Source organism: Schistocerca gregaria, chromosome 1 (assembly GCF_023897955.1).
Source record: "Schistocerca gregaria isolate iqSchGreg1 chromosome 1, iqSchGreg1.2, whole genome shotgun sequence".
Classification (NCBI taxonomy): domain Eukaryota; kingdom Metazoa; phylum Arthropoda; class Insecta; order Orthoptera; family Acrididae; genus Schistocerca; species Schistocerca gregaria.
In genome coordinates this window covers 278,575,431-278,588,456 of record NC_064920.1, presented here as the reverse complement: position 1 = coordinate 278,588,456, position 13,026 = coordinate 278,575,431, and the positions used below count along the sequence as shown (strand labels likewise).

At 39.6% G+C, this 13,026-nt stretch overlaps 1 protein-coding gene across 7 annotated transcripts in view; it reads left to right on the top strand.

Annotated features, from left to right (window-relative positions):
- Positions 1-13,026, top strand: part of LOC126340665 (organic cation transporter protein-like) — a 115,079-nt gene that overhangs the window by 69,034 nt on the left and 33,019 nt on the right. For all 7 annotated transcript variants that reach the window (XM_050001707.1, XM_050001709.1, XM_050001708.1 and 4 more), the window contains one exon: positions 12,574-12,802. In XM_050001707.1, the coding sequence (XP_049857664.1) occupies positions 12,574-12,802 (229 nt within the window). The remainder of the gene's footprint in view (positions 1-12,573; positions 12,803-13,026) is intronic.

Here is a 13,026-nt window from a genome sequence, read left to right as displayed (position 1 = left end):
AGAGTCTTCCACTGGAGTTTATCTATCATCTCCGTAACGCTTTCGCAATTACTATATGATCCTGTAACGAAGCGCGCTGCTCTCCGTTGGATCTTCTCTATCTCTTCTATCAACCCTACCTGGTGCGGATCCCACACTGCTGAGCAGTATTCAAGCATTGGGCGAACAAGTGTACTGTAGCCTACTTCCTTTGTTGTCGGATTGCATTTCCTTAGGATTCTTCCAATGAATCTCAGTCTGGCATCTGCTTTACCGACGATCAACTTTATATGATCATTCCATTTTAAATCACTCCTAATGCGTACTCCCAGATAATTTATGGAATTAACTGCTTCCAGTTGCTGACCTGCTATTTTGTAGCTAAATGATAAGGGACCTATCTTTCTATGTATTCGCATCACATTACACTTCGCTACATTGAGATTCAATTGCCATTCCGTGCACCATGCGTCAATTCGCTGCAGATCCTCCTGCATTTCAGTACAATTTTCCATTGTTGCAACCTCTCGATACACCACAGCATCATCTGCAAAAAGCCTCAGTGAACTTCCGATGTCATCCACCAGGTCATTTATGTATATTGTGAACAGCAACGGTCCTATGACACTCCCCTGCGGCACACCTGAAATCACTCTTACTTCGGAAGACTTCTCTCCATTGAGAATGACGTGCTGCGTTCTGTTATCTAGGAACTCCTCAATCCAATCACACAATTGATCTGATAGTCCGTATGCTCTTACTTTGTTCATTAAACGACTGTGGGGAACTGTGTCAAACGCCTTGCGGAAGTCAAGAAACACGGCATCCACCTGTGAACCCGTGTCTAAGGCCCTCTGAGTCTCGTGGACGAATAGCGCGAGCTGGGTTTCACACGATCGTCTTTTTCGAAACCCATGCTGATTCCTACAGAGTAGATTTCTAGTCTCCAGAAAAGACATTATACTCGAACATAATACGTGTTCCAAAATTCTACAACTGATCGACGTTAGAGATATAGGTCTATAGTTCTGCACATCTGTTCGACGTCCCTTCTTGAGAACGGGGATGACCTGTGCCCTTTTCCAATCCTTTGGAACGCTTCGCTCTTCTAGAGACCTACGGTACACCGCTGCAAGAAGGGGGGCAAGTTCCTTCGCGTACTCTGTGTAAAATCGAACTGGTATCCCATCAGGACCAGCGGCCTTTCCTCTTTTGAGCGATTTTAATTGTTTCTCTATCCCTCTGTCGTCTACTTCGATATCTACCATTTTGTCAACTGTGCGACAATCTAGAGAAGGAAGCACAGTGCAGTCTTCCTCTGTGAAACAGCTTTGGAAGAAGACATTTAGTAATTCGGCCTTTAGTCTGTCATCCTCTGTTTCAGTACCATTTTGGTCACAGAGTGTCTGGACATTTTGTTTTGATCCACCTACCGCTTTGACATAGGACCAAAATTTCTTAGGATTTTCTGCCAAGTCAGTACATAGAACTTTACTTTCGAATTCATTGAAAGCCTCTCGCATAGCCCTCCTCACACTACATTTCGCTTCGCGTAATTTTTGTTTGTCTGCAAGGCTTTGGCTATGTTTATGTTTGCTGTGAAGTTCCCTTTGCTTCCGGAGCAGTTTTGTAACTCGGTTGTTGTACCACGGTGGCTCTTTTCCATCTCTTACGATCTTGCTTGGCACATACTCATCTAACGCATATTGTACCATGGTTTTGAACTTTGTCCACTGATCCTCAACACTATCTGCACTTGAGACAAAACTTTTGTGTTGAGCCGTCAGGTACTCTGTAATCTGCTTTTTGTCACTTTTGCTAAACAGAAAAATCTTCCTACCTTTTTTAATATTTCTATTTACGGCTGAAATCATCGACGCAGTAACCGCTTTATGATCGCTGATTCCCTGTTCTGCATTAACTGATTCAAATAGTTCGGGTCTGTTTGTCACCAGAAGGTCTAATATATTATCGCCACGAGTCGGTTTTCTGTTTAACTGCTCAAGGTAGTTTTCAGATAAAGCACTTAAAAATATTTCACTGGATTCTTTGTCCCTGCCACCCGTTATGAACGTTTGAGTCTCCCAGTCTATATCCGGCAAATTAAAATCTCCACCCAGAACTATAACATGGTGGGGAAATCTACTCGAAATATTTTCCAAATTATTCTTCAGGTGCTGAGCCACAACAGCTGCTGAGCCCGGGGGCCTATAGAGACATCCAATTACCATGTCTGAGCCTGCTTTAACCGTGACCTTCACCCAAATCATTTCACAATTCGAATCTCCCTCAATTTCCTTCGATACTATTGCACTTCTTATCGCTTCTAAACACGCCTCCCCCTTCACTGTCCAGCCTATCTCTGCGGTATACATTCCAATCAGAGTTTAGGATTTCATTACTGTTTACGTCTGGTTTCAGCCAACTTTCTGTTCCTAGTACTATATGGGCGTTGTGACCGTTTATTAATGAGAGCAGTTCTGGGACCTTTCTATAGACGCTCCTGCAGTTTACTATTAGCACAATATTGTTATTCCTTGTTGCATTTTGCCTACTCCTGCCTTGCCGCGACTCAGGAGGCGTCTTGTCGGGCCTAGGGAGGGAATTCTCTAACCTAAAAAAACCCCATGTGCACTCCACACGTACTCCGCTACCCTCGTAGCCGCTTCCGGCGTGTAGTGCACGCCTGACCTATTCAGGGGGACCCTACATTTCTCCACCCGATAGCGGAGGTCGAGAAATTTGCACCCCAGCTCTCCGCAGAATCGTCTGAGCCTCTGGTTTAAGCCTTCCACTCGGCTCCAAACCAGAGGACCGCGATCGGTTCTCGGAACGATACTACAAATAGTTAGCTCTGATTCCACCCCGCGAGCGAGGCTTTCCACCTTCACCAACTCCGCCAACCGCCTGTACGAACTGAGGATTACCTCTGAACCCAGACGGCAAGAGTCATTGGTGCCGACATGAGCAACAATTTGCAGTCGGGTGCACCCAGTGCTCTCTATCGCCGCCGGTAGGGCCTCCTCCACATCTCGGATGAGACCCCCCGGCAAGCAGACAGAGTGAACACTGGCCTTCTTCCCCGACCTTTCCGCTATTTCCCTAAGGGGCTCCATCACCCGCCTAACGTTGGAGCTCCCAATAACTAATAAACCCCTCCCCCCGTGTGCCTGCTCGGACCTTGCTGAAGGAGCAGCCACATGTCCACTCACAGGCAGAGCGGGCGATGCCACACGGCCAGCCTCCACATTGACCCTCCGCCTCGTGCGCCGCGAACGCCGCTGAACCCGCCACTCCCCTTGGGGAGAGGGTGGCCCAAACGCGCCCGGTACCCGCGAAGATGTCTCGACAGCAGGGACAGTGGGTGAAGAATGTAACACCTAGGTGGCGGATAGGGAAATCCTCACTGGTTTACCATACCTGTGCAGTTTGAAACAACTGTATTTCCACGAACCTCTCCCTCTGAAATCAGTAAAATAATAAACTCACTGAAAAGTAAAATCTCTTACGGAATTGATGGCATTTCCAGCAAGATACTTAAAGCTTGTTCCCCACAGATAAGTAGGATTCTCAGCCACGTATGTAATACCTCTTTGGAGCAGGGTGTTTTCCCCGATAGACTGAAATATGCCATTGTAAAACCATTGCATATAAAGGGGGATACGTCGGATGTCAACAACTATCGCCCAATCTCTCTTCTGACAGCTCTATCAAAAATTTTTGAGAAAGTAATGTATTAAGAGTAGCCTCCCATATATGTAAAAATAAAGTACTAACAAAATGTCAGTTTGGTTTCCAGCAAGGCGTTTCAACAGAAAATGCTATATACGCTTTCACTGATCAAATATTAAATGCTCTGAATAACCGGACATCTCCCATTGGTATTTTTTGTGATCTCTCAAAGGCCTTTGACTGTGTAAATCATGGAATTCTTTTAGATAAGCTAAATCATTATGGTTTGAGGGGGGCAGTGCATAAATGGTTTAATTCATACTTAACTGGAAGAATGCAGAAAGTTGAAATAAGTGGTTCATGTAATGTTAATACAACAGCTGATTCCTCAAACCGGAGGGGCTATCGAGCACGGGGTCCCACAGGGTTCAGTCTTAGGTCCTTTACTGTTCTTGATATACATTAAACCAAGAACTAAGTGATGTAATTGTAAATGATGTTTTTCACAAAATTATTAAGTGGTTCTCAGCAAATGGTCTCTCTTTAAATTTTGATAAAACACAGCATATACAGTTCCGTACAGTAAATGGCACAACTCCAGTAATAAATATAGACTTTGAACAGAAGTCTGTAGCTAAGGTAGAATTTTCAAAATTTTTAGGTGTGTTCATTGATGAGAGGTTAAACTGGAAGCAACACATTGATGGTCTGCTGAAACGTCTGAGTTCGGCTATGTTTGCTATTAGGGTTATTGCAAATTTTGGTAATAGGAATCTCAGTAAATTAGCTTACTATGCCTACGTTCATTCACTGCTTTTGTATGGTATCATATTCTGGGGTAATTCATCATTGAGTAGAAAAGTATTCATTGTTCAAAAACGTGTAATCAGAATAATTGCTGGAGCCCAGCCACGGTCATCTTGCAGACATCTGTTTAAGGATCTAGGGATCCTCACAGTAACCTCACAGTATATATATTCACTTATGAAATTTGTTGTTAGTAATCCAGCCCAGTTCAAAAGTAATAGTAGTGTGCATAGCTATAACACCAGGAGAAAGGATGATCTTCACTATGCAGGGTTAAATCTGACTTTGGCACAGAAGGGGGTAAATTATGCTGCCACAAAAGTCTTTGATCACCTACCAAACTGCATCAAAAGCCTGACAGATAGTCAACCAACATTTAAAAATAAATTAAAAGAATTTCTAGATGACAACTCCTTCTACTCATTGGCTGAATTTTTAGATATAAATTAAGGGAGGGAAAAATACTAACTTAAGCATTAGTGACATGCAATATTTTGTGTAATGTAATATCTTGTACCTCCCCCCATGAACCATGGACCTTGCCGTTGGTGGGGAGGCTTGCGTGCCTCAGCGATACAGATGGCCGTACCGTAGGTGCAACCACAACGGAGGGGTATCTGTTGAGAGGCCAGACAAACGTGTGGTTCCTGAAGAGGGGCAGCAGCCTTTTCAGTAGTTGCAGGGGCAACAGTCTGGATGATTGACTGATCTGGCCTTGCAACATTAACCAAAACGGCCTTGCTGTGCTGGTACTGCGAACGGCTGAAAGCAAGGGGAAACTACAGCCGTAATTTTTCCCGAGGACATGCAGCTTTACTGTATGATTAAATGATGATGGCATCCTCTTGGGTAAAATATTCCGGAGGTAAAATAGTCCCCCATTCGGATCTCCGGGCGGGGACTACTCAGGAGGATGTCGTTATCAGGAGAAAGAAAACTGGCGTTCTACGGATCGGAGCGTGGAACGTCAGATCCCTTAATCGGGCAGGTAGATTAGAAAATTTAAAAAGGGAAATGGATAGGTTAACGTTAGATATAGTGGGAATTAGTGAAGTTCGATGGCAGGAGGAACAAGACTTCTGGTCAGGTGACTACAGGGTTATAAGTACAAAATCAAATAGGGGTCATGCAGGAGTAGGTTTAATAATGAATAGCAAAATAGGAATGCGGGTAAGCTACTACAAACAGCATAGTGAACGCATTATTGTGGCCAAGATAGATACGAAGCCCACACCTACTACAGTAGTACAAGTTTATATGCCAACTAGCTCTGCAGATGATGAAGAAATTGAAGAAATGTACGATGAAATAAAAGAAATTATTCAGATAGTGAAGGGAGACGAAAATTTAATAGTAATGGGTGACTGGAATTCGAGTGTAGGAAAAGGGAGAGAAGGAAACATAGTAGGTGAATATGGATTGGGGCTAAGAAATGAAAGAGGAAGCCGCCTAGTAGAATTTTGCACAGAGCACAACTTAATCATAGCTAACACTTGGTTCAAGAATCATGAAAGAAGGTTGTATACGTGGAAGAACCCTGGAGATACTAAAAGGTATCAGATAGATTATATAATGGTAAGACAGAGATTTAGGAACCAGGTTTTAAGTTGTAAGACATTTCCAGGGACAGATGTGGACTCTGACCACAATCTATTGGTTATGACCTGTAGATTAAAACTGAAGAAACTGCAAAAATGTGGGAAATTAAGGAGATGGGACCTGGATAAACTGAAAGAACCAGAGGTTGTACAGAGTTTCAGGGAGAGCATAAGGGAACAATTGACAGGAATAGGGGAAAGAAATACAGTAGAAGAAGAATGGGTAGCTCTGAGGGATGTAGTAGTGAAGGCAGCAGAGGATAAAGTAGGTACAAAGACGAGGGCTGCTAGAAATCCTTGGGTAACAGAAGAAATATTGAATTTAATTGATGAAAGGCGAAAATATAAAAATGCAGTAAATGAAACAGGCAAAAAGGAATACAAACGTCTCAAAAATGAGATCGACAGGAAGTGCAAAATGGCTAAACAGGGATGGCTAGAGGACAAATGTAAGGATGTAGAAGCTTATCTCACTAGGGGTAAGATAGATACTGCCTACAGGAAAATTAAAGAGACCTTTGGAGAGAAGAGAACCATGTGTATGAATATCAACAGCTCAGATGGCAGCCCAGTTTTAAGCAAGGAAGGGAAGGCAGAAAGGTGGAAGGAGTATATAGAAGGTTTATACAAGGGCGATGTACTTGGGGACAGTATTATGGAAGTGGAAGAGGATGTAGATGAAGACGAAATGGGAGATACGATACTGCGTGAAGAGTTTGACAGAGCACTGAAAGACCTGAGTCGACACAAGGCCCCCGGAGTAGACAACATTCCATTAGAACTACTGACGGCCTTGGGAGAACCAGTCCTGACAAAACTCTACCAGCTGGTGAGCAAGATGTATGATACAGGCGAAATACCCTCAGACTTCAAGAAGTATATAATAATTCCAATCCCAAAGAAAGCAGGTGCTGACAGATGTGAAAATTACCGAACTATCAGTTTAATAAGCCACGGCTGCAAAATACTAACGCGAATTCTTTACAGACGAATGGAAAAACTGGTAGATGCAGACCTCGGGGAGGATCAGTTTGGATTCCGTCGAAATGTTGGAACACGTGAAGCAATACTGACCTTACGACTTATCTTAGAAGAAAGATTAAGAAAAGGCAAACCTACGTTTCTAGCATTTGTAGACTTAGAGAAAGCTTTTGACAATGTTGACTGGAATACTCTTTTTCGAATTCTAAAGGTGACAGGGGTAAAATACAGGGAGCGAAAGGCTATTTATAATTTGTACAGAAACCAGATGGCAGTCATAAGAGTCGAGGGGCATGAAAGGGAAGCAGTGGTTGGGAAAGGAGTGAGACAGGGTTGTAGCCTCTCCCCGATGTTATTCAATCTGTATATTGAGCAAGCAGTAAAGGAAACAAAAGAAAAATTTGGAGTAGGAATTAAAATTCATGGAGACGAAGTAAAAACTTTGAGGTTCGCCGATGACATTGTAATTCTGTCAGAGACGGCAAAGGACTTGGAAGAGCAGTTGAACGGAATGGACAGTGTCTTGAAAGGAGGATATAAGATGAACATTAACAAAAGCAAAACGAGGATAATGGAATGTAGTCAAATTAAATCGGGTGATGCTGAGGGAATTAGATTAGGAAATGAGACACTTAAAGTAGTAAAGGAGTTTTGCTATTTAGGAAGTAAAATAACTGATGATGGTCGAAGTAGAGAGGATATAAAATGTAGACTGGCAATGGCAAGGAAAGCGTTTCTGAAGAAGAGAAATTTGTTAACATCGAATATAGATTTATGTATCAGGAAGTCGTTTCTGAAAGTATTTGTTTGGAGTGTAGCCATGTATGGAAGTGAAACATGGACGATAACTAGTTTGGACAAGAAGAGAATAGAAGCTTTCGAAATGTGGTGCTACAGAAGAATACTGAAGATAAGGTGGATAGATCACGTAACTAATGAGGAGGTATTGAATAGGATTGGGGAGAAGAGAAGTTTGTGGCACAACTTGACTAGAAGAAGGGATCGGTTGGTAGGACATGTTTTGAGGCATCAAGGGATCACAAATTTAGCATTGGAGGGCAGCGTGGAGGGTAAAAATCGTAGAGGGAGACCGAGAGATGAGTACACTAAGCAGATTCAGAAGGATGTAGGTTGCAGTAGGTACTGGGAGATGAAGCATCTTGCACAGGATAGAATAGCATGGAGAGCTGCACCAAACCAGTCTCAGGACTGAAGACAACAACAACAACAACAATATCTTGTACAGACGTCTTTCATTAACCTGACACGTTCCACATCATTACAAAGTGTCGTATTCATGATCTATGGAACAAGTATTAATCTAATCTAATCTAATCTTTACCGGTGGACTTGAGTGAAATAAAATAGCTCTCATGGACCAAACACACCCTCTGCTGTTAACAATTGTAGTTGTAAATCGGAGCTTGCTCCAACTAAGGTTGACAACCTTCGAAAGTCAAAAATGGAAAGGTCTTTTAGGAAAAAAATTTTACCGTCCTGCTCAAAAAGGCAGCAAAAGGCTACATCGGATTTGGTGGGTAGTCAACTAGAAGACAGCAATGAGTCGGAGCATTTGCAACCATCGAAATGCACACTAAAACACAAAAAGAAGATTAAACATGAGCAGATAAATTATATAGCAACACACAACATAAACTCACTACTTCAGACCAGAAAACTCAAGGAGGTGAACTAAATGAACAAAAAAAAATTAATAAAGGGATCCAAGAAATGAGAAACACCACAGAGCACCCATTCGAATCACAAGGACACAGAATTTATAATGGGAAACCAGGACCAAGGGCAATGAAACAATGTCCCCAGTTTGGAACCGGGGTTTTAGTAAACATAAAAATAATAGATTCAGTAACGGATTTCCAAGCAGTATCACCAAGAATTGTGACTCTAAGCTTTAAAACAACGAATAAAACCTATACAATAATAAATGCTCATGCCCCAACAAATGAAAAAAATTGTCTAACAAAAACAAAGGAAGAGGTAGACAAATTTTGGGACCTTCTAGAACAAATTGTGAACAGAGTAAATAAAAAGAATGTAAAAATCTTATTGGGAGATTTCAGTGCTCAGTTGGGAAAAGAAAGGAAATATAAAGATGTAATTGGAAAATGGAGTCTGCATAAATTTATGAACAAAAACGGTCAAAGACTTGTAGAACTCTGCAGAGAAAACAACTTTATACCTAAATCAACATACTTTAAGAGGAAGCCAAGTAAACTTAAAATATGGAAACATCCAGACTGGAGGAAGGGGGAGTGGCAGCTAGACCATGTCTGTATGGACAAAAATTTTCATAATGAGATCCACAATGTTAAAGCACTGAGAGGAGTAGACACAGGCTCAGACCATTATATAGTTAAAATTACAAGCAAATTCACTCTGTTAAAGAAGAGGACTGGAAAAACTAATATAATAAAAAGGACGTTTGACCCATATCAGCTAATTAAAAATAATAAATACCAACAAATAAAACAAACCATCAGATTATCAGATGATCTAGAACAGGAATCCACAAAGGAAACATGCATGGTGGACATCAGAATGTGACAAATTCCATGAAGATAGACACCAAGCATGGTTAAAGTTTCAAACACATAAAACTAAAAGAAATGCCATCAACCTAAAAAATGAAAGAAAAAAATTTACACAAAATATTAGAAGAATCAAGAGAGGATTCCATAAAGATATTATAAACACTATAGAGGGTAATTATCATGAAAATAACTCCAGGAACTACTTTAAACTCTTAGCGTAACAACTACAACAATATGAGGCCCCTACATTAATACTGAAAGATGAAGATGGAAGAATGACACACAGTAACAAGGAAATGCAGAAATCATGGCAAAAGCATTTAACAAACTTCTAAATTGTGAGGAATCCAAAGAACCCTTACAAATCAACATAAATACCCCAATAAAAACCAAACCTAACAAACTAGACTCTCCAACTTTCCAAGAAGTAGAAAAAATTCTTAAAGAACAAAAAAATTATAAGGCATGTGGAGAAGATCAGGTTTTTGTTGAAATGTAGAAATATGCAAGTGACACAGTCAAGACCTCCTTAGACATGGCTCTAACAAAAATTTGGGTAACAGAATGATTCCCCGAACATTGGACCACAGCTATCATCCACCCACTACACACAAAGGAAGATAAGAGCAACCCAGACAACTACAGAAGAATCTCTCTCCTAGATTGCACATACAAAATTATATCCAAGATCCTATATGAAAGAATCAAGGAACAATTAGAACAGGAGTTAGGGGAATATCAGGGAGGTTTCAGACCATGGAGAAGCTGTGCAGAGCAGATAATTAGTTTAAAATTGATTATGGCATACTACAAGAAACGGAACAAACATCTGGCAATAACATTTGTAGGTTTTAAGAAGGCATATGACTGTCTCCACAGACCTTCAGTATTAAAAATTTTAAGAAATCTAGGACTCCATCCAAAACTAATTAACACAATACAACTCACTCGAAGCAACACCAAATCAAAAGTGAAGTTTAGAGGAGAAATTTCGGAACCATTCCTCATAAAAACAGGCTTAAGACAAGGTGACTGCCTATCACCATTACTGTTCAACTGTGCACTGGAATACATAATGAGAGAATGGTACAAGGACAATCCAAAGATGATAAGAATTGGAAGTGCCTAAGATGATATTAGCTTAAACTGCTTGGGATTCGCTGATGATCTTGCTCTCCTAGCCAACACTGTTCAAGAAACCAGGCAACAAGTGAAATCACTACAAGAAATAGCAGAGAAAGTAGGCCTTAGAATATCATTTGAAAAAAAAAAAAAAAACGGAGATTATGCTAACTGCTCCACTACTTGCAAACAAAATTACAATAGGAGAACAGGAAATCAAAATTGTTGATGAATAAACGCATCTCATTCTTTAGACACCTGATGAGAACTCCAGAAAACAGAATTTATTAAAAAAAATAATACAAAAATTGTGGAATAGCAAGAGCGACATTAAATGGATCACAGAAATTAAGGAAGATATAAAAGAACTCCAAATTACAGTAGATGACCTAAAAAACAAGACAGAGAAAACCAGTATACTGCAAGAGTCGCAAACCAGACTACAAATGAAAATCAATAAAAGGAGTACAGGAAGAGTGGCCTCAGATGAAGAAAGAAAGAAAATATCTGAAAGAATGAAGAAATATTGGGCAGACAGAAGAGCAAAATACCTTTTATATAAGAATAGACTCTAACAGTTATATTACCTAAATATCATATTAAGTTATTGTTGAGCCAAATTGTATCCCTGTGTAACAATTTGTTTACAACTTTGTATTTTTGACTAGAGTGGTCCAATGAAGGCCATAAAATAAATAATAATAATAATGATGATGATACTATGAGCAGAGAGCTGTTAGCAGCATTCCACACCTTATCTTTCTATGTAATCTCTCTCTTGATCTTGGTTGCAAAATTAAGAGTTATTTTCTAGTTTCCTGCATTTCTTCATGACTTATGTTACTCACTGTGACAAAAAACTACAAATATTCTGCAATAATATTTCATTGCAACACAGTTATGCATATATTATGTTGAAATATGATGTATAATGTAATGTAATTAAATAAAGTTTTTGCTGGTCACTTTTTAGTATACTGTGTCATTTACTGTCTTATTGGAGTGTTGATGCATTTGCTGCTGATAAGGTGTTAAAATTACCATATCTGATGTGGTTGTTTCATAAAGACCATAAAATATATGTAACTTGGACCCACCAAGTTTGTTAATGTGTAAGAGTTATGAGTTCGATTTTTAGTCAATGTTTCAAATGTCTGATTTCCTAAGAATTTAACCCTTACTTCTGCTGAGTTCATTACTTTTATTCAGGCAGAGAAAAATAAACATTTCAATGTAATTTTAAAATTTCATCCCTATATTCGCAACAACTTCTTTCTTTAAAAAAGTTTGTATTAAATGCAAGGTGATACACATTAATCATACACAAATCCAAGGTATAATAAACAATGGAATTCATACTTGAATAAAAAGTATTCTCTCTCTTTCTTGATATTTTGAATAACTTGTAAATTCTCCTATATGAGATGTTGTTTTATATTTACTTCCCAAAAAAGGAACCTGTGTTTAAAAACTGTGAAAACATTTATTTCTGACTTATTTTCTTTCCACTTAAAAATTGTGATTTTTACCAAGTGAATGTGTGTTATTAATGTGTTGTTAACAATATTAGGTGTGAGAGGTGTCTTTTATGTCACAAAGCTATTATCATAAGCGAAAAAGGATAAAAGAAAATGAGGGAAAATACTTCACACTTAATAAAAAAAATCAAATGATTTAGCATGCCCACTAGCAAAAGAACATGCACTGACTGTGTATGTACAGTAATTTTTACTTCAGACAAATATACAGCACAAAAACAGCTTTTTTAAAAATAATATTTAATGTTATGAGACAGTTGTCAAATTGGGATTGCTATATTCTATAAAGAAAATAGTAGTTAAAAATTTTTCACTTTTGAGCAGGTGCCGTCTTCCTTATGAAATGGAAAATAGTACATATGTTTTGCCACCTGAGGTAATTAATATGACAATTCCATGGGATACTGCAGCAAAGAGATGGTCACCTTGTCAGCGGTTAGATGCAAATTTCACCCAAGAATATTTTGATGCAAGATTACCAACAAATAACACTGTGGATTGTGACAGTTGGATATATGACACAACGACTTACAAGAGCAGTGCCGTAATGGAGGTTGGTCAGTATAATTTATGTCCTCATAATTGCACAGCTTTCATGACTATTTATTCTGCAGTGAGGGAAAGCAACATGGTCCACAGATTTTAGAGGCTGAAGAGGCGCTGCACCAACTTTTTTGCATTTGTATAAGAGTGATGTAATGTGAACGTATTATCCACTGATTAGTGACTCAGAAAATGTTGGTGCAGTCAGCACAGCTTCCTGTGGTAAGTGATGGC